This window comes from Aythya ferina (genome assembly GCF_964211825.1).
Source record: "Aythya ferina genome assembly, chromosome: 11".
Lineage (NCBI taxonomy): Eukaryota > Metazoa > Chordata > Aves > Anseriformes > Anatidae > Aythya > Aythya ferina.
Genome location: NC_140307.1, coordinates 3,058,563 through 3,081,172, shown reverse-complemented (window position 1 = coordinate 3,081,172; position 22,610 = coordinate 3,058,563). Strand labels below are relative to the sequence as shown.

At 39.0% G+C, this 22,610-nt stretch overlaps 1 protein-coding gene across 2 annotated transcripts; it reads left to right on the top strand.

Moving 5' to 3' along the window:
* Nucleotides 1-243: 243 nt before the first annotated feature.
* On the top strand, nucleotides 244-22,229 carry CLPX (caseinolytic mitochondrial matrix peptidase chaperone subunit X). Of its 2 annotated transcripts, XM_084532613.1 has the most exons (14): nucleotides 244-405; nucleotides 4,268-4,428; nucleotides 5,824-5,941; nucleotides 10,709-10,863; nucleotides 11,915-12,074; nucleotides 13,558-13,599; nucleotides 14,731-14,907; nucleotides 15,737-15,901; nucleotides 16,238-16,326; nucleotides 16,842-17,006; nucleotides 17,972-18,271; nucleotides 18,747-18,839; nucleotides 19,129-19,235; nucleotides 20,359-22,229. In XM_084532613.1, the coding sequence occupies exons 1-14, from the start codon at nucleotides 348-350 to the stop codon at nucleotides 20,447-20,449; spliced, it is 1,881 nt and encodes a 626-aa protein (XP_084388739.1). In that variant the 5' UTR covers nucleotides 244-347; the 3' UTR covers nucleotides 20,450-22,229. The 2 variants fall into 2 exon arrangements, with proteins under 2 accessions (XP_084388739.1, XP_084388740.1); XM_084532614.1 differs by lacking the exon at nucleotides 13,558-13,599 and having other exon boundaries at nucleotides 245-405.
* Nucleotides 22,230-22,610: the final 381 nt, after the last annotated feature.

Below are 22,610 nucleotides of genomic sequence, written 5' to 3'. Positions count from 1 at the left end.
CGCTTCTAATTATCAGGACTACATTTCCCAGAAGCCCTCGCGCGGCCCGTAGCATGGCGTTCCGCGCGGCGCCCCGCGCGCTGCCCGCTGGGAGTTGTAGTCCACGGAGTGTGTGTGTGTGTGAGGGGGTGCAGAACGATCGGCGCGGTGACTGCCGTCAGCGAGGCGGCGCCGGGAGGGAGGAGGAGGAGGAGAAGGGGGGGGGTGGGGGGGGTGTTTACGGGGCGGGCGGCAGCGGCGCCGCCAGCCAGGGCCAGGCCTCGGCAGGGGGGGGGGAGCGGCCGGGCCGGGCTAGGCCAGGCCGGGCCGGGCCTCGTCTCTCCTCTCCTCACCTCAGCCGAGCGATAATGTCCGCCTGCCACTGCTGCGCCGCGGCCGCGCGGCTGCTGGGCTCTGCGCGGAGAGGTAACCCCTTCCTCAGCCTCCCCTCCCTCCCCTCCCTCCTCCTCCTCTCAGCTCAGGCCTCCTCCGCGCAGACCAGCCCGGCCGCCATCAGAGCCCTCTGCCCCTTTTCTGGGTGTTTTTTACCTCATGAATCCCGTCCCGGCGGCCTGGGAAGGGGCTGTGGGGGAAAGGGGCTCTCCGTGGGGTGTTTCTGTGGGGTGGCAGCGCGCAGCGAGCCTCCGAAAGGGGTTTTTTGGGTGCGGGTCGCGCTGTGGGGCTGCGGAATGCAGCTGCATGGGTTGTTTTCAGCCTCAGCTTGAAGGATTTCTCACAAAAACCTGCGCTCAGTCGGCCAAAAATAGTTGTGACCAACTTAATAGAGAGGTGAGGCTGGGAAAGCAGGAGCAGGCTTGCTGCTTTCCTCCTCGTTTTACCTTTTCTGCCCTGTTTCTGTGTGTCGTGAGCATTGACAGGCTTCTTGTACGCTTTTTGTAGCCAAAGGCAGACCACCCCAGAGTTGAGGGGGGAAATTTTTCCTGCTGCCACCTCTGCAACAAGTTTTTGAATGATCAAACCCTCGGGAGGGGCCTGAGCAGTCAGGGGAGACGATTTATTGCCTTCAGGAGGTGAGGCAACTCCTTACAGGTGATTTTTTATCGGCATCTCTGACATCACCTGTGCTGAAAGGGTTTGGACAAGTCCTTTAAAACAGGCAACAATCAAAATTTACTTTGGAACTGTTTTTTGTGTCATTTCTCTTTTTTAATAACCAATAGATTTTGTGTTTTTTAGTCAGACCTAAGATTTCAAAGGGATGTTTACAAGAACAAACGAGACTAAAACACAGTTACGGGACAATAAGATTTTTACGTGAGCTTTCTGTAGAATTTATTTTTAAAGTTATTTTGGTGCATTTTGGTTGTTAGAAGAGATCCTATCTTGCGATACAGTTGATGGGTCTGATGGTGGGTTGTTGCCTCACTGAGAGGGGAGACTTCTCTTTTGTCATTCTTCTGATGTCTTTGGGCAACAGATTCTCACAAAATATTTGAGGCTTGGCCCAAAAGTCAGTATTCCTTTCTTCAGCTGTCAATTTAAGGTTGATATTGCGTAAAGGAACTCCCGTTTTGATCGTAACCTGCTAACCTGAACGTCTTGTGTAGAAGCCACTGCTCCTACCTAACTTTGTAGGTTTGCTGTGTGTTCTTTAAGCTGTGTTTCAAAAAAAAAAACAGCCAAACCCTGAGTGCAGCTCGTGTGTTTGAGGAGATACTGCCGCGCCAGCCAGCTGCTCTGCCTGAACACTCCCCGGTACCTATCAGTCGCTGGAAATTGCCAGGCGTGGGGCTGGGATGGCTTTCGAAAATTTGCCTCTGGGCTCAATTATGCAAGCAAGCCGTTGCGATAACTTTCTTCCTACTTCATTCTTTAGCTGTACAATGAAGTTGTCCAAAAAAAAAACACACCAGAAAAGTCACACCTAGGTTGGCCAAACAAGAAAGCCTCGTCCCCGTGCCTAAAGCTGATGTAGCAATAATATTTTTTCTTCTGGCTTAGCCTCTCCATACCCTCTGGAGTTCAGCAGATGTGGCAGGGTGAGTTTAACGCTGTTCCCTAAAGGCTGACCCACTCAGGCTTTCGTAAGAGGAACGGGAGAGAGCTTAAGAGCAGCACACTCGTTGCTGACTAGCCCGGGTCTGCTGCCAGCAGCCTGTCAAACGCTGGAGGTGAAGTCGCACAACTGCAGCCTTCGGATCGATAGTGGCACAGTAGGTAACATAGCACCTACCAGCCTGGACACTTGTGAAGCTTCATAGGTCATCTGATAAAGTTTTCAGGGCGTTTTCTGTGTCATTCTCTTAAAATTAGCCATCTTTGGTACTTACGCAGTGCTTAGCAGTAAAATGTTTGGTGAGGCTTTGTTAGGGCTCTGTTCATTCTCCATAGGCTGAATGTCTCCTTGCAGCAGGAGAGTTGGGATGTTGTTTTTCACTCAGGGAAGTATTTCTTTTTTTTCCCTCTTTAATTTAGAGGTCCTGTCCCAGTTCCCTTTAGAAGTGGTGACACAAATCCCTGTAAAGGCACCGTTTATGAGGACTGAACCCCCAAGACAGGGAATTACTGCAGAACACTATAACATCTTGAATGCTCGCCACAGTTTGTTCTGTACTGACAAGTAAATTTAGCACTCCTGATCCTTGGAGCTCCCTGGGCATATTCAGTCAAGAGGACACAACAGCTTGTGAAAACGAACCCGTATTTTAAGATTACTTCTGGCATGTAGCAAGCCGTGTGTTTTCACAGGTTCTCCTGTGTTGTAATCTAAGGTGTTTACCCGTGTGGTGTGGCACTCGGCAGCGTTTAAAATTGGAAAATATGCTGATCATTAAACATCCCTGACTAATTTACAGACACAATTAATAACCGCAAATTATCCTTAAGTTCAGGTATCTTATGCAGCATATATCGTAATAAATAACTTCAACTCATTTGACCCTGTATTCCTGGTTATGACCTGGTAGAAGTCTGAGGGAGTTTTCCCAGTCAATTTGGGCTTGTCTGTAGTGCTTTGCTTCTTTATTTATTTTTATTTATTGTCTTCTAGTCATTCTTAGCTCTTCCAGTGAAAATTAACTGTATTTCTCTTGCAATTTTTATTGTTTTATTTCTTTGTAGAAGACTTTTGGGGGTTTTCTGTAGAATTCTGACACTTCTGATTTAACAGATTAAAAAACAAGTCTGAACAAGAAGTTTTTAATTATTTTTGCTATATAGTTCTTCTGTGGGTAGCAAGCAAGGAGCTCCTGTCGAGTGCATAAAGCGAGTAAGAAATGTGGCAGTTTGAATGAAAGAAAGATAAAAGATACGGATTCCAGACTTGTCTGTTTACGTTGAGAGATGTTGCAATCACAGGCATGACATCTGCTGATTCACATCATACCTAGCCATGAAATGTAATCTTACACGCCCGTTAGTTTCTCAATTAGGCTTTATTCCTGTTGGCAATAAGCTGTTTCAACAAAGGTAAGGTTATGTTGAATTCACTTGTGCCTGTCTGCAAAGGGTCAGTGTGTGCCAAATGCAATTCTACCCTTTAATTTTCCTCAGAACAACTTTTTTTTTTGGTCAAGCATTGCTTCAGATTCCTGGAAATTAGTTTTCAGTAGAGTTCACAAGGGAAAGCCAAGTCTGGACGTGTGCTCTGTGTCTCTGAGACACTTCTTTGTAACTTTCCCTCGACGAGGGAGCATTTCATTGATCTTTTTCCACTTCAGTGTTGGAATTATTTCACGGTGCTAGGTGTTGAGTGTTCATTGTTCTGAGGAGCTGGTTCACAAGCGGGATATTTTCCAGTCCCATGATGCAGTGAAACCATGCCTGATGTTAGAGGACATGAAATTACTTTCAGGTCATTTTTGGATGATCCAGGCAACATTTAATGAAATAAAGGTCATCACATGGATTTATTTTGGATAACAGAAATTTGGGTGTTCAGAGTTAAGTTCTGCTGCTGCAACTTTTGAGCTCTATTTCATGTAAATTGGTTCTGGGGTTTGGTGACATCAGGGTTAGAACTAGGGTATTTTTAATTGACGTTCCAAAATTTGGGTCCTCATAGGTAAATACTACATTTTGAACAGATTGCACGTAAGGAAAACACTGGTTTGGGGTTTTCTTAGTGATTTCCCTAAAGACTTGGATGAAAATATAAAGCAGTATATTGAAGTTATGTAAGTTCTGTATATGTAGTCATAGCCAGAATGCTTTTTGGCCAGATGCTATCTAGGTGGTTCTGTTATCTGACAGTGATATCAGCCAAAATGTTCCTACAGCGTAATGGTTGATGAAATTAATATTTTTACTTTCACGTTTTCATTTGTAGGTATTACTTGCGGTCGTACACGTGTCCCTGTTTTAGGAAAGCTTGGGACTTTTGAAACTTGTTCCCTCAAACGAATTCCTCTTAGAAACTTTTCAGAAACACCAGCGTATTTTGCTTCAAAGGATGGTGCAAGCAAGGATAGCTCTGGAGAAGGAAGCAAGGTAATCTCCATGCATTCATGTTTTTCTTTCATTTTTTTTTTTGAAAATGTTTCTTAAATGTTTTTAGTAGATCCTTCCTTACTTAAAATTAGAATCTTGAAATTCTGCTAATATTTGGCACTTCCAATCCAAATTGCTGCAGCTGACAGCAAAGAAAAAAATGTATTGAGTTTGTTAGCAAACTATAGAAATGTTCCATAATGCTTTTCCCAGCTTTATTAATATTTTTGCCTACCATAAAGGGACACTTGAACTTTGTAGAATATTATAAATTCACAACAGTTTTCAGGAGCTCAGGAAAGAGTAGTAATCAGAACTTTTCTCCTCCAAGTCTGCTATTCCCCAGTAGGCTTTTAAAAGTAAGTACAGTTTCAAATGTTTTTGTTGTCTTAAATACAACTACCAAATCAGTGCTGACAACTTTATGAGGACACCACCTTTATTCTTGCTGGTAAATTTTAATCTCTTTCCATCCTAGTCTTTCTCTATAATTACGGTTAATCAACAGCTTCTTCAGATAAATGATTACCTGAGAATAAAATTGCTCTTCAGTCAGCAAACAAGATTTTGAGAGTTGAGGTGGTAACTTCTGCCTTGGTATGGCATGTCATCACATCTGAAGCACTTTCCAAAGAGTTTTAGTCTTTTGTGCTTGAGAAACAAGTGGGCAAGTAAGGTTAAAAAAAAATAAAATAAAATATGGGAAAGTATCTTGGAAGAGGGAAGAAATCTTGTATGTTTCCTGAAACATAATAGCTTTTGCTACTAGTCAAGGTGTAAAGGCACAAAACAAATACAAATTTAAAAAATGTTAACCGTAGACCCCACTAAGCAGCATAACGTGGAGAAAGACAAGTAGGACTCTGTCAGGGAACTCTGCCTTAGAAGTCAGAAGAGAATTTTTCCAAACGATGTCTGAGATGCTTGTTTTATAGGTCAGATCTGCCCTACAGCCATCTGCCAGCATAGCTACATCTGTCAAGGACATGCGGAGAGTTGTGACATCAGGCACACTTAGAATAAACACGGCTGTGATAATGAAAGTACTCTCCATAAGTATGATTTGTTTTCTTATGTAGGGTTAAAATAAGCTGTGTCGGAATGTACTATTAAAACATTCCTGACACGGTTTAGCTTGTTAGTTCCAGTGCAAATTAAACAGTTTTAATGTAGATACGGGATACCTCTTCTGTGAGCATCCAGAATTGGTAGGACGGGGAAATGCAGATGTGCAGACACTTCAGAATGTTTGTGTTGTGGTGTTGTCCTGACAATAGTTATTTTGTCGTTCAGGTATTACAATATTCACACTACTGGCTTCCATAAACACACTGCTAAATGCCTGACGTAACAGCTCCACTGTTTGGAGCTAATTGTCTGGAAATCTTTTTTTAGAAGTCCGTCGGAGAAGGGGGTGGTAAAAAGTCAAGCTCTGGAAGTTCTGGGAAAGGAGGGAACCAGCTGCGCTGCCCGAAGTGTGGTGACTTGTGCACGCACGTGGAGACCTTTGTCTGTAAGTTTTGATGGATACTTTGCTTTTTAAACAGCCTCACGTGTAATTATATTAATGATCTAATACAGTCCTGATAGCTAAATTTTTAAAAACACATTCTGTGATTATTTGAAGTTCTACATAGACTAAAAAGGACAATCTGGCCACATTGGTGTAAGCAAGTATTGCCTCTGTTGATATGTTTGTGTAATTTCCTATGATATGGTAGAGCAGAACATGGTGGTAGTATTTGGACAGCGACTGTAAATATGCATTTTTATAATTGTTGTTACACTTCATGCAGGGGAAGAGATGCTCATGTAACCGTTACTACTTTACTAATTTTTTTTTTTCCTATTACGTATGTCGATGTCTGTAACTTAATGTTTCCTTTCCTTGCTAAATAAGTCAGACTAATCCTGCATGTACTGTAACCAAAATGCTTACACAGCAGAGGAATTAGTATATGACAGATGGCTTCCTCTGATGTTTTATTTATGGCAAAATCAGATTGATAATATGTTCCAAATAGGAAACAAAGCCCAAATGGAAAATCCGAAACGTATCAGATGCCCGATGTCCAGCAGCGGTAGCAAGCTTTTGTTGAAGTACAGCCCAAATTAATGCCAGTTATGCATTTATGCACCTTTAGGTTTTCCCATGCTCACTGTGCTAATGAGAGCAGCCTAGAACATAGCTGGCAGAAGGCAAATGTCCCCTGTCAGTTGGTGGGGCTCAAGGAGGAAGTATCAGGCCATAACCAGGCTTGTGCACTGAGAAGCTTAAGAGCAGGACAGCATAAGCTTGTTTAATGGTTGTTAATATCATAGCTGGTGGAAATGAGCAGGTGTGCTTTTATTCACTGCTACCTGTCCAAAACATATTATTAAAATGATTGGGCACCGTGAATCACAAGACAAATCTGTAGTAACAGTATGCTTAAATAAAAGGATCAGTCATCAGTAGCTACTTTTTTTTTTTTTTTTAATAAGTCTTTATTTGAAGCTGTAGACAACAAGCACTTCTGAATAACGTAACGCCCACTAATGTAACTAGAAATGTAGAAATATAATCCTCTGGGATGTTCTATGCACTGGTCTCTTCCTGGACTACATGTGGTTGAAAGCAGTGGAAGTAATTTTAACCTGATTTACCTTCCTGCGAGGTGATTCATGGGTAGACAGAGTCATTCTGAAACTGTCTCACTTCAGCAAGTGCAGAGAATGCATCAGTGGAGGTCGTGCTTTTATCTGCAAATACCATTCAAGCATTTCCCTGGAGTAGAAGTCACTGGGTCCCTATACGGCTGAGATTCAATTTAGCATGTTTGCATTAGCACTAGGAATCTTTAGGTGTGCCTGAAAACTGTCATACAAAGAAAACTTACTCATACTAATACCATGGGAGAAAATGTCTGGTTAATACAGTCTCAGCTTTAAAAGTAGCAATATGTCACTTGAATCGTGGCATCAGAACGGCACAGGTAACGTTGAAACTGGTCAAATTTATCAGCTTGAAAGTCAAAATATTAAGAAGTCTGCTAGTGAATAATTGAACATAACTGCTTCTCTCGTCCTTGCGTGCTCTACTCTGAGACTTCAGGATTTTACAGCCTTAATTTAAAGTCTGTTCAAACTAAGCTCAGTGACACTCAATAACGGAGTACAGTGGACTTTTTCACTCTATTAATTGTTAACTTAAAATCTTTGTTGTCAATTTTATTTTCTTCATTTGCTCTAATTTCTTAGAAATTCCTCTGAGTCATAGTCAAGTTTTCTCTGGATGTGTTTCTTTCTGGCTTGGTTTGTCACTTTGAGTACACTGCTTCCCAGCCAAATCAAAGAATATAAAGCAGCTGGAAAACAAAAGGACTGCGTTTAAGTCTCTTAAAAATACAGATGTTAAAAAAAAGGAAAAATTAAGTTCTGAAATGAATGGGTTGCAAGTTCTATTACACATGTTGTAACTTGATTTTCAGTTAAACATTTGTTGCTTACTTAGCAAAAATGATGATTTCATCCAGTTCTGGTTTGAATTACAGAACTGTGGAGCCCTAAATGTCAAAAGCCAAAGAAAAATAAGGAATTAGCATTTGTTTTGATTTTTAAATATTAGAGTTTTAGTCATTTTGAGAGGAGTAGGGAAAGAAAATACTGGATAAAAGCCACATTTATTAGTGAATTATTTTGCAGTTAACCGTCGAGTGGACAAATCTTGCATGAGTAATTTTTTTTGTCTATGGTTTTCCAGTAATTAATTACTGAGGAAGAATGAAACATGTTAATAAATATGCCTTTGCCACATTTTTGCAGCAGTTCCTGTATTTTGGTTTGTGGAACTATGCGAGGCATTTTGTGATCAGTGAACTAAGATGTGAGCCTCAGATGCAGTGAAATCCAATAGCTTTAAAGCTGCTTCACATAAGAAGCCTTAACAGGGAACTGCTTTTGCTGTCTCCAGCTGATGCCTTTAGTTCCCATCCTCAAAAGCAAAACTTCCCTGCTACTGCAGGTACCTAACAGGCTACACGCTTCCCTGCTCTTTTTTCCTGATGTCATTTTACCTCATCCGTTTGGTAGGCCATTGACACAGCCCTACAATTGTTTTCAAGATTAATCCTCCTCTTGTTTTGACTTCCTGTGTGTGTTGTAGAAGCCCAGCATCTCTTTGGCAAGGTCAGCTTGTGGGGACTTTAGGAATCTTTATACAAATGCAGCTTCTGGCATGCTACAGTAATGTTGTCTGAATCAAAACCAGCACTTGCTTCTTTGACTATGTCATATGTATTTGCAGATATATTAATGATGCTGAGCTGATTTGACCTGAAAGCTCTTTTCCGTGTTTTTATGTGTCTGGTAACACGACATACGAAAACGTGCCAGTAATTTAAGAATAGAAAAGTTGCTTGAAATTTTGAGTGTTCACTTCTGGGAAGATAGCAGTACTTGAACCTGGTTTCCTTCGATTTTGGAGCAGAATCTCAAAATTTTTGGCCCACAGCAGGAGTTCTGTTAAAACTCATTGATACTTGTTTCTAAGATGCTATGTAAATGGTAGAAACTGGCTGTTTTCTCAGTTATTTTGTTAATAAGTTACGAAGTTTGCCAGGGGCACCCCATACATCAAAGTTTCTCTAACTATTGACCCTGTTGGTCCTGCTGAAAATCAGAAAGTTCTTTTATAACCTTCCTGTGTGCTGCTTGGAGTAATTGATACAAATGTACTCTGCACAGTGATTTTTTTTCATTGATTCATGTTTTACGAACGCATAAAGTTCTTATAACCTGCTGTTTATTTCCTTTTTCACCATCCCTGTAGATCTGTAAAGGGGGCAAGTATTCTCGTGGCTATTGCATCCTAAAAAAGCTGTTAGCATTGCCTAGGGAAGGACAACAGCCTCGTGGCACTGTAGCCAGTAAGGATACCAGGGGTCTTCTGAGTATTTTCATGTGATGCTCTGACGAACGAGTAGCTCTCTGAGACAAATGTGTGCAAGCAGTTCTCCACTGCAGTCCCGTCAGGCAGATAACACCGATGTGTAGTGTTGCCAGGAGAACTTTCGAGCTGTTTTACAAATTTTCTTTGAAGCAGAGCTAATAAAGCTGTGGTGGTCACAGTATTACGTGCTGCGGTATTAAATAATCTGTTACTCTTATTTATTCATCCATAATGTGTATTCAGTATTAAAAAAGTAAAATGCTGATGCCAGCTCTATGGAAGGCAGAACCAAGCTATAAATAAGCAGCTAGTTTATTGCTAGAGGCTGTTAGTAACTCAGCTGGTACAAGACTCTACAAGCCATTTACTAAAAGATTTTTAAGACTTCAGAAGTTCTGACATTGAAGTTCTTCATGTGGTTGTTTTGCTACATTTCCTTTACTATTAATTTAATAAATTTTCTAATATATTTAGTTTTAGTCAGTGTTGTTGCACTCAATTTGTATTTAGCAGAATATAACAGTATTGTTAGAAAAGATCTATTTCAGACTATAAACTTATTTTTCTGTATTTTAGATTACTTCAACTTGGGTTTTCCCAAAGAAATAACGTAGTGCAAGTTCTAGTTTGCAAGTTTTGAAACCAGCCTTTGCAGTCCTTGCTTCTTGAGAAGTGATTCACAAAGTCAGCAGTAGGAGCGTTTGGATTTTGAAAGAAATGTGTTCTGTTCTTGACAACAAAAATAAATAAGCAAATTCTTCAAGTCCTGATCACCTGCTACATACCATAGCTGGCTCTTGGTGTGTGATGCTGCGCTCCATGTCCTGGGCTTAGGTGACCAATTCAAGCACGCTCTGGAGCATCACGCAGCCAGGGGGATGCAGACACCAGGAGCTGCCTTTCCCTGAACCCGCTGCATGCTGCCTTTGAGATTTATATCGTAGATTGCTTTCCCACACTGTAGAATAGCCTGGCCCTAACCACAACATTTTTGCCTGCAGGTTTGAGCTATTAGCACTTCCTGTATAGTTAGAAGCCCTCATTAATTTTGCATCTCTCTGAGGTGAAGAGTTTCCTCTACTGAGCTTAGCGCTCCTGGAAAAGTACAAAATAGTTTTTGCTTTCCAGCCCCTTGTTTGGTAGCCGTCCTGCATTGTGACTTTGGGCAAATTGCATTCCTTCTGTCAAATTTCTTAGTCCACAAATTGTTCACCTTAGAAGCTTTAAAAGCAAAGGGAAAGTGTGTGAACAGAGTTGACTGTACAGGTGCTTGTCCTGCGTACTAAAACTCAGGCAGCTGAGTGAATACTGAAAATTTTCTCTTACCATTTTGTTTTGCTTTTTCTGCAGCTTCCACTCGTTTTGTGAAGTGTGAGAAGTGTCACCATTTTTTTGTTGTACTGTCAGAGGCAGACACAAAAAAGAGCATCATTAAAGAGCCCGAGTCAGCAGCAGAAGCTGTGAAATTGGCATTCCAGCAGAAGCCACCTCCTCCACCGAAAAAGGTACAGTTCTTAATGCCACCCTGATGTTTCCCTGTATTACATCGTGCTAGAAGACTTTACTTCTTAATCTGCATCGTGTGCAATGGTCTGCTGTGACACAGCAACAAACAATAAAGGCGATTAGTTTAAGATTAAACCTTTTAGAGCTTTGTGATGCAGCAGACCGCTGATAAAGGAATAAGTAGATCCCATAAAAGTAGTTGGGCTTGTTTTCCTCTGGCTTTGTCCTGTGACTGAGGTGCAATACCTTAATTTCGGCCTTGTGACCCTGAGGCAACCTCAGTCCTTGCTAACCATGGTATCTTTAATTTCCTGCTCTGACCTTATTTTCTACACCCTGATTTTGGCAGCTTCTTGCCGTAGTTGCAAAACCTTTTGCGTGGCCTCTTTCTGGGTGAGAATTGAGGCTACATGGTGTGTGGCTGCAACCTGTCTACTGCTGCCTCCACATTAAGTCACTTGGTTTCCTCCTTCCAGAAGGAGAAGAGGAAGCTTACTGTGTTCTGCAGTTCCCAGTGGACTGCAGTGGTTTCTAAAGCTGCATGTGGCTCCTGGATAGGCCTTTTGTAAGAACTTAAATATACTTGAAATTTCTGTTTCACCCAAATTTGCAAAAGAAAAGGACAATAGTTTCAAATGTTAGTAGAAGAGAACTTGCAGACATGATCTAGTTATATAAGTCCCACCTTTTTTAGTAACCTTATCAACAGGAATCTATTTTGTGTTTTAAATGTTGGTTTTCTATTTCTCTGTTCTGTAATGTTCTCCAGGTTTTGTTACAGACTGAAATAAGTCAGAACTGTTTAGTCCAACTTTGGGGGTTAGAGCTTGTGCTTATATCCTGTTTTATCCCAAAACCACAGGGTTCAGCTTTGCTTAGTTATCAGGATTTCAGAACATATGCCAGAATCTTTGCACACCTTCACAAAATAAAACAACGCTCAAATTTAGTTTTTGAACATCCTGTGAAGTCTTAGCTTTGTCACAATCTATTACTTTTTCTTGCTACAAGGTTGTTTAGAAATGTTACTAATACTGAATCATCTTTCAGATTTATAACTACCTCGACAAATATGTTGTTGGTCAGTGTTTCGCCAAGAAGGTGCTTTCGGTAGCTGTGTATAATCATTACAAGAGGATCTACAATAATATTCCAGCTAACCTGAGACAGCAGGCTGAAGTTGAAAAGCAGACTTCTTTAACACCAAGAGGTTTGTCTGATGTTTGGTATTCTTCTGTTCAAATAAAATTCACCCTTTCAGTTCCATAACTTACATTTTTGGATCTCTAATAGTAGTAGTTTATCTGTCATCCAGATAATCAGATTTTAGTTTAGTCATGTTTCCCAAAGGAAATGCTGAAGGTCCCTAAAATGATGTTTGATAGACTTGAACGTTATTAGGTAGAATGCAACATTTTCAGAAACCCCTATATATGCAAATTCACTGCATTCAGAGAGTATATATGATCATATAATATAGAGTATATAGCTCAAAAGTGGACCAGTCTGTTTTCACTGCTTGAACAAAGTGGGATAAGCATGTACTGCATCAGTAAGTTCAGAAAATCTCACCTGAGAAACATACAGTTTTACCTTGACACTAGATATTCAGTAACTGAAATGATTAAAATATTTCTATTAAATTTGAATTTCACTGTGTGTGAACTTCTGTGATTTATTTAAATGGTAATCCAGCAGGTTTGTGATGCCGTGGGTATTGTCTACCTATTACATAGGGTAAACAATAAAATATATAACACTTTTTTACTGGCATGTGTTAGGAGGTGTTTTGCTTTAAGTTTATAACGTGAGCCTCCTAAATTTTTCTTTCTAATCTCCTTTACTGCTTAATGGCTTAATCTGCAAGCAACAATGCAGATCACAAAGACAATATTTTGCATAGTGAATTTGATGAATAGTTGCCTTTCTAAACTTGCCTGTTGTTGGCAGCATCTGTTGGTCACCATAGTATTGTTCGATATCTAGCAGGTGTAGTTTGAGCTACTCTTGGCAGTACTTTTGCTGCTGGCTAAGTGTGTAGCTATGTTGATCTAATTTATTTTTAGAAGTAGGATTAGGTTGCTGTCTCCGATTCAAAGTGTACCTTGATTTTTTTTCTTAAGGTGTTTTGTTCCGTATTCCAATTAATAGTACACTAAGCAAACAAATCTTGTTCTTTTATGAATTTACTGAAAGAAATAATTAACTGGGGGGGGAAAACCTCTTCTGGTAGTGGTAGGAGAGCAGTTTTGTACCTGGTATAGGAAAGTTCCTGATCCTCCACAAAAGATAAAATGGTGTGCACCCAAAGAGGCTGGCAGTGAATGTTTATAGCTGAATGTATCTCAAAGTATTACCAATCTTATCTAGTAACACTCAGCTATAAATGCATGAGTTTAAGGAAGTCTTTTCAAAATGAAGTTGTATTATAGCATTTTTTTCCTCCTATAAATGTAAACAAAAATCTAATTAGAGGCAATAGCCTGTAAATGTTTTTAGTAGTCATTTTACAAGCATGCAAGTTGACTTTGGGGCTAAATTTGACAGCAATAAAAACTAATTCACATGGGGATTTTGTGTTAGAAATACCTTCATACGCAGTTAGGAAATGTATTCAGAAGAGGGCAAGAGGTGGAGAATTTATAAGCTTTTATAAACTTACTTTTTATTGCTGTTTTCATCCTCTCTCTTAGAATTAGAAATCAGAAGACGGGAGGATGAGTACAGATTTACAAGTAAGTGAACTCTCTCCTCATGTCCTCCTCTGCAATATGTACTCTTTTGGTGTTAATGTAGAGTAGTGTTTAGTGACCATTAGTCAGAAATGCCGAGTAAAAAATCTGTTTTTCTTCTGTAATTAAACTTAACTGGTGGCATTGAGCATATTTTGACCAAGGTGACTAGGATCTGACTCTTTATCTCATTGTAGGCAGAAAGCAGGTAGAATGTAAAGTTACCTTTTATAAAGTTGGTTCAGTAATCACCTGTCCATTAGAATCATCCTCAGTGGAACAAGTGAATGTTGAGATTTTTTTTTAACTTAGATCTCTGATGTGATTATGTCAGTGCCGTACAAAGTACGATGTGAGGTAGATAATAAGGGAAGTTCTGTACCTGTTTTCTGCAGGGTATCTACACTTCTAAGGGGTACCATCACCTTGAACCTCAGTACTATTTCTTTGTCCAGGTGATGTCAATCACTTATTTTTGGTCCACCAAAACTCTTTCTGGTTATTGAACTCTGTCCTTAGTCAAGAGTAGATCAGTTTGTAATTCCAGTTACACCTCTTCAGACCATTTTTCTTAATCTTCAGAATTCTACTCTTCAAGCCAACTAAAATAATAGTGCTATGGAAAAAGAATATACAGCTCAGATTCCTTATCCACATATGAACACACAGCCTTTAACAGCTGAACTAAGACAAATCTTTAAGTCTTGAGAGTAGGCTTCTGCATTGCTTTTGTAAATGTCAGTTCTTGTACTTTCTTGTCACAGAGATCAGTGGTTTGGGTTTATTTCCTGTTATGTGTTTATTAAAAAGAAAAACTGCAATGAAAATGAGTCAATTCATGTGAAGACTGAAAATTTCTCTAGCAGTTTTTTTTAACAATGCACTGTATCATTAGAAATTCTCTCCATATATGTAGTTACACACTTATGCAAAAATATGATTGGAACTCATGTTTCTGTAATAATTGCATCAAATTTCTGTTGTAGTCCTAGCTCAATATTTTTTTTTATAAATAGGTGGAATTGGAAGTTTGCAGAAAAAATTAAAAAAAAAGAAAGAAAAGCTTTTATTATGCATTTAAGTTAATGACAAACCTTGTCAGAGATTCAACACTACTATTATTGTTCTTTTCAGAGCTGCTGCAGATTGCTGGGATTAGTCCACATGGTAATGCGTTAGGAGCATCGATGCAGCAACAAATGAACCAGCAAATACCTCAGGAAAAACGGGGAGGAGAAGTACTAGATTCACCCAACGATGACATAAAACTTGAAAAAAGTAACATTTTGCTGCTTGGACCAACTGGATCAGGTATACAGCTGCATCATTTATCCGTTTTTTATATTTTTTCTTAGAATTGAGTGATTTTTTTTTCCTTATTCTGTGATTATTTCAATTTGGTCTTTGTAAAGCTAAACTGTAAATTCAAAACTGTGATTTTATGCTTTCATGTCACTGTATCAAGCTGAGCTAAATGGCCTTGAAAAGGAAGGAAGTCTGGTCATATTGTTTGGGGATTTTTTTTTTTTTTGTGCCATTGAATACTGACTGATAAAAAGATGTAAGCTTCCCTAAGCTGAAATAAAATGCATCTAAAGTTTGACTGCTTTTTAGATGGCAAGTTGAGATGCTGTGGTTAGAAAGTGATATGTCACACCTGGGACAGATCACTTACAGGTGGTTAAAAGAAATGCTACCTGTGTATTCATAGGAAATGGGAGCGTCTGTGCTGTTGTGATAGCATTTTGCAGACTATTTGGGAGAATATGCACTAAATGATACTGGAATTCTGTTTCTTCCCAACTTCAAAGCAGGAGCAATGGCTCATTGCACTGCACCCTTAGCACAAAGGACTCCGTATTGACTAATATATGCAAGTAAATGGATTTTCTTTTGTGTATTGTATGACATCTTATTTGTGGTACAGTAAGTATTGGTCTTATTCAGAAATACAGCTTGCTGACATAAGCACTGTTTGTGAAAACTGGCTGCACTGGAAAACTTTTATATCATTGTATGAACATGCTGATATCATTTTAAATGTCTAATGACAGTAATAATGATCCTATGGTAACTACTTAGGTTTGTGTGCTCTGAATAATTATATGGCAGTTTTAACATGCAGTTTTTGTTTTACCAGGTAAAACCTTGCTGGCTCAGACTCTAGCTAAATGTCTAGATGTACCTTTTGCTATCTGTGACTGCACTACCTTGACTCAAGCTGGCTATGTTGGCGAAGACATTGAGTCTGTTATTGCAAAACTGTTGCAAGATGCCAACTACAACGTAGAAAAAGCTCAGCAAGGTAAACCTTTAAGTTTCCTGAAGTTCATGAATAGATTGTTAACCTTAGGTGTTCTAAACCTGGAGATAACCAGTATTTCTGTAACTTACAGTTTTGTGTCACATCCCTGGATTGCCACTTTGAAATCAGAAATAATAAATCTGAAAAGAACTCTAAATTTATCTTGTAGTTCTTGCTCTTGTTCATAGCTTTGTTTATATATTCGGGTCATACATTTTTGCAGTCTGAAATAGGAAGGTAGAAGAGATTGCCATTTAAACTGTGTGCTTCCCTGCTTGTAAACTTTTGCCTCTTAAAAAGTGGAACCTTCCTTCAATCCGTTTTCTGTAACTGCAGGAATTGTTTTTCTGGATGAAGTAGATAAGATTGGCAGCGTTCCCGGTATTCATCAGTTACGGGATGTTGGAGGAGAAGGTGTTCAACAAGTAAGTATTTCCGTGGAGTGGCTTTACTTAGTCCATCAAGTCTGCTATGTCAGATAGCATGAGACTGTAGAGTTACAGTTCTTCAGTTTCTTAATTATTAACCTTTGAAACTGTCAACTTTCTTGTTTACTTTCTTCATTCCAAAAAAAAAAAAAAAAAAGCCAAGAGCAACTCAGGCCTGTATTGCAGAAAAGTCTTAATTTAAAAACTTCTTTGCAGTATCAGATAGCAAGTTGCATAACAGAGGCAAGAATAGATAACACTTTACGTTTCTGATAAAACCCTCAAAGCAGTTCATTACTCAGTGCAACTCATCATTTGGGTGGGAGTTGCATTAAAAGATTTTTGTCTGTCCTGAGAGCTGATTTCTTTGGACACTTACAATTGATATAAAGGCATAAGGAATTAAAAATTGAAGGAAAACCCATGAAGATATACACAGTATACTATGTGTTTTTATAGGGTACTGCACTTCTTTTTTTAAAAACGTTGTTTATTTCTTCTCTCCTCCTTAGGGCCTGTTAAAATTGCTAGAAGGCACAATAGTAAACGTTCCAGAAAAGAATTCCCGTAAGCTACGTGGAGAAACGGTGCAGGTGGACACAACAAACATCCTCTTTGTAGCTTCTGGTGCTTTCAATGGTCTTGACAGAATTATCAGCAGGAGGAAAAATGAAAAAGTGAGTGTATCAGGCTGAGTTTGAACTGAAATTGTAATCCTGATCACTGTTCACACAGTACTGACTCCTGAAGGTCTTGCTATAGTTGTAAATCCACAAAGGTTGTGTGTAGAGCAGTGGTTTTCTTTCTGTTATCTGAGGACCTGAGGTCAAGGAGCCTAAAAAAGGTAGCAGAGAGCAAGCCTGTTAGTAGGCTTAAGTAGCTAGCAGTGGTCTCTGCTTCCACAGAGAAATTTTTAGTATATGCAAATAGAAGAAAGTTCAAAACTGTTGGTTTTGAACTGTGCTTACTGTCTGTCCTTAAGTGGTCACTTCTTAAACTTTTGTAAAGCCCTGTGTTTCTTAAAAACGGAGCAAGTGACACTTAGTTCTAGCAGTGATAACAGGATATATTTCAGGTGGAGTGTGCCAAGTATGGAACTGCGAAAACCTTTGTATGTCGGTAGAAAAAAACTTTTTTAATAGATAGTTGGAAACCTTGCGTAAATGGTGTTAAAAGCCATCATCTTATGAAAATGCTTAATCATACATTTTTTTTTTATTGTTTTGTATACTAATATTTGGGAACAAAGTGTGTACCCTGTTTCTAACTAGAACAGTGACAAAAATCCAAATTGCTGTTTATAATGATTCAGGTGTTGTGTAGGTATTCTTGCACGCATTTGTGTTGCTTCTGTAGAGTACTTCTTAGTGTCACTGTTACCTGAAAACTTCTTAAGATGTGTACTAACCTTTTTTATTTTAAGAATAAACTTTTATTCAATCTAGCATTTCATTCCCCCAGTAGGGTATTAGCATATAAGAAATGGATTTTGTGCCAGGGAGATAATTTTACCAGAAGTAATTTCTTAAGCTTAAATTAATATGTAAATGATGTAATCAGTCACTCCAGTTTTTATACACCTGCATCGTGACTTAGTTACATAAAGAAAACTTTATGTAAGCACAACATGTTTGTTTTGCAGTATCTAGGATTTGGGACACCATCCAATATCGGAAAAGGCAGAAGGGCTGCAGCAGCAGCTGATCTGGCTAATATAAGTGGCGAGTCCAATACACACGAAGACATAGAAGAAAAGGATCGCTTGCTGCGTCATGTGGAAGCCAGAGATCTCATTGAATTCGGCATGATTCCTGAGTTTGTGGGACGTTTGCCTGTTGTGGTTCCTCTGCACAGCCTTGATGAGAAAACCCTTGTACGGATTCTTACTGAGCCACGAAATGCTGTGGTCCCCCAGTACCAGGCATTATTCAGCATGGATAAGGTTTGCACTTCTGACAGCTTTTCAATATTATTCTTTATAAAATACAATACTAAAAAGCTGCCTCACTCTAAAGATACTGTGTTTTGTGGCTGAAGAAAACGATCTTACTGTACGTAGCAGCTTTGCAGGAAAAGGAATAACACTGACTCAGATGTGTATAGCCCCTGCTTTAAAGACTGAAATTGTTCCTACATCTTGCTAGATGACGAGGGAGGAAAACAGGCAACCAAACAAACCAGGTTTAACCTGACAATAAGCTCTAAAAACTTGCACATTGATTGCTGAGGCTGTTGTTCTATGAGGAGTTTACATGCACAACACCAGCATTGAGTAAGAACTTGGAGCTCTTTTGTTTTTTGATAGGACAAAATGGACAAAAATTTTTGAACGAGATTTTGTTAACTCAATAGCACGTTAAGAATTAAGTAGTTATAAGTGAAATAATTAACTAAACTTACTATTTTTCTGTATGTAGTGTGAATTAAATGTAACTGAAGATGCATTGAAGGCTATAGCCAGACTGGCCCTGGACAGAAAAACTGGTGCAAGAGGTCTGCGATCTATAATGGTAAGTAAATCAAGTTTCATCTTGAGTAAATGGTTTCATCTCAAGTAAATGAAGCTACCCATATTCATGTATGTGGCCTTAATCATAACAATTTACAGATAAAGCCTTACTTGGTTTGGGGTCTCAGATAGATACAATAAATCTCTTCCTAGAAATGTGTGTATTCAGATTTCTTCCATCAAGAAAAACCTTTAGCCCTGAGAATCACTTGCTAACCATTTTATTTATTTCATTTTTGAAAATGAAGATGATGGCATACAGAAATATTTTTTTTTCTGTTTCCTTGTAGGAAAAGCTGTTGCTGGAGCCCATGTTTGAAGTGCCCAATTCTGACATCGTATGCGTGGAAGTTGACAAAGATGTAGTAGAAGGCAAAAAAGAGCCAGGATACATTAGGTAAAACCATAATGGGAGTATGAGAACAGATGAATAATACAGTTAGGGATCCTGATGTTTGCCATAGGAACAAGTTCATTAACACAAAACCATGCACACAACCTAAATAGGATCCAATATCTGTATACTGTACACAGTTGACTTAGTGCCTGTTCTGTCCTAGAGACTTTGGGTTTGTATTTCTTCAGTTTTTAAATAGAAATTAAAAAATAAACATACATGAAGTTACTTTAAACCTTGTGCGTGTGTGTATATGCCTGTAGAAATAAAGTAAATGATCAGGATCAAAATATAACAGTAAAAATCAGAAGTTTTAAATGTGCTGAAGTTTCTCAAGCAGAATCTTTCCTCCTTCTAGCTTCTACCACACTAAGGTATACTTTTACGCATGCTCCAGGCTGCAGCAGTTTTCTCCTCCATTACTCTTACAGCTGTGGAGAGCCAAAACGAAGCATCTATTGATTTGCTGAGCATTAGCTAAAATAATCAATGTGGTAATGATGTGGTAGAGCACTGAAAGCACCGGGCAAGTCTATGTTTAAAGGAAATAAATACTAATTTTACTGAACAGGCAGGGGAGTAGAGAGGGAATGGGTCAGGCTAAAAAAAAAAAAAAAAAAAAAAAAAAAAAGGAATGATGTTTAGAAACTTCAGCATGGTTTCCACCTCTGCTAGAAACTTTTGGGTGACTTCGTCCACTGAGGTGCATGCTCTGTGTCTATCTGTCCTTTGATGAAGCTTGGCTCAGCATACCTCATTTCTCAAAGGGAGTGGTGGAAGCCGAAGGTGTTATTCTTACAGTGATGGTTGCTTTCTGTTACTTTGCAGAGCGCCAGCACTTGTGTTTGCTGAAAATTTAAAATTTACAGCGTAAATCAGAAAATTTAACTGAATTTAACTTTTTGATTGATTTGATTTTTTTCAGTAATGAGACTGCATGCTAGTAGTTTAAGTGCATAGCACCATTTTCAGATCAAAAGGTCATTAAGCAGATGGCATGCTTGTGAGAACATTTTTCATCATGGCACTTTACAGGTGGTGTATTTACCACAAGCTATGGAAACTGTCTCCATTTTTTCCCCCTCAATTTATAAAGTATCTGATCAGTTCGTTTTAATTATAGGGCTCCCACTAAAGATTCATCTGAAGAGGAATATGACTCTGGAGTTGAGGAAGAAGGCTGGCCTCGACAAGCAGATGCTGCAAACCATTAAATACTGTCAGAATGCTCTCCTGCATAAAGCGCACTTGGTTATTTCCTTAGGATTTGCCTCTGGCTTCACAATCTGATACTAACAGCATTGGATCTATCTCGGATATGATACGTGATGAGGAACCTTATTAGATAAATCAGATCGTGTATTTTACTGTGACATCACATTGATTTATTTGATGGACATTGTGTGGACTTGAATGGCATAATGTTCAAATATGAATTGTATATTACATTTGTTCAATTAAAATGTATAGCAAATATAGCAACACCTGAATTGCTTTTTCTAAAAACTAAACAGCAATGCAGGTACTACCAGTAGTTAGATTTTACAATAATGTTACTCTACAAATGGGAAAACAAGTTTAATAATTAGTAGAGGGTGAATAAACTACTAGCTCCTCATGTGACTCGCACGGGGTTGTGTTCAGGTCAGTGTTAGACTTCTGCTGGTGTTTGAAACCCAGCGGGTGCTGGAGTGACTTGTTACATGTGGTGTGGGAGGAAGCCCTTGCAACAGGATTTTGAAAAAACTAGGGGACACTTTATGGACACTGCTGGGAGACTTTGCTAAATGTAACACTAGCTTGTTACGTTAATTTGGATGCAATATCAAATACATCCTATTGCTCACCTCTCCATTAGGAGTCAGTTTTAGTCACCTGGAGAACCGTGAAAGAAGGTGAAGTTGACAATTTGCTCATTTTTTCCAGAAGGATAAATAAAATTTCCAGGAATTGGTAAGCCATCTGAGTTTGGAAGAGAACTTGGCATAAATTTTTAAATATTAATGTTCTAATATAGTACATTTTGTTTAACGTATTGGAACTATCATGCATCAATTTTTTGGTGCCAGGTATTTGCCCAACCTATCTTATAATGTTGAGATGAAAGAAGTAAATGTATAATATTTTTGATGTAATCAGTAGTGATTGTTCACATGACAGTGCTTTTAAGTTATATGCTCAAATGCTAGTATTGCATCTTGTGGTTTTGTCTTTGATTTTTAGTCTCACAGCAAGCAATCCTCCCTCTTCTGTTTCACATCAAAATAAATTCAATCCTTTAGGAAAGTCTTTGTAAAAAAACACTAAAGGACCTGTATGTTTTTTATTTGTTCCAGGAATTAAAATTGTTGCTTACAACTTGGTTTTGTCTTTCAGTGATACACGGATTTAGGTTTTACTGGGCCTTTTTAAATTTTAATTCACGCTATTTAAATAAAACTTGCATCATTCTTTTCCATCTAGTAGATATTTTCGGTAAGGAAAAGTACTACGGATGTGTTGGCCCTGTTCTTCGTTAATTTTTGTCATGTAAATTTTAGGTGATGGTCCTATAATACTTGTGTTCCTACACAGAAAGCAGTTTTAGACAGATGCAACAAATGCTTGTTAGGATTTCATGTTTTTTTCTGGTTAAATGACCTGTTAATGGTTCAGAAAAAGCTGCTTTTAGAATTGAGGATGTTTCTGAGAGATGATTAGTCACCTCAAATCGAAATCTGTGGTGATCTGCCTGTAACTTTATCCTCATTTTCCTTTTTGTAGAGTGAAGAACATAACCAACTGCTTTTAACTCCAAATTCTTTAATTCTAATCCTTTTTTAAGTGGAGCTGGGGGGGGCGGAGAAAAACATTTTAGGCAAAACTGTTGAACAACTTAGTTTTGGAAGTTGTTTCGCCTTATGTAACCAAGAACTGTTTTTAAGGAAACAAATGCTGTGTAACTACAGTTTGTACTTCACTGCTGGCGTTTGAATAAAACAAAGTGGAATACGACAGAGAGAGAGATGTGTCCTCCGTGAGTGATGCTGGGCTGGACAGGAGTGGTGGTGACCCACGTGTGGCTGGGGGCTGTTTCTGGATATTGTTGTTGGACTTCAAGGTTTGTTTTGTTCCAGATTTTTGCTTTTTTGGTTTTAAATTGATGCAGATGAATGAAGAAAGGTGATGCTGGTGTGACTTAAGGGACTCCACGGTCAGTAAGATGGTACAGTAGGTGCTTATTCAGCACGGGGGTAGTCTCACCAAAGCACCTGATGTGGCAACTCGCCTTGGTTATATGCAGCAAAGAGTTATAGATGCGTGAAGCTTCACAATACGCCTGTACATCCCCATAACCTGTCCCTGCTTTTATTAAAACCAGTCCCAAGGAGCTCT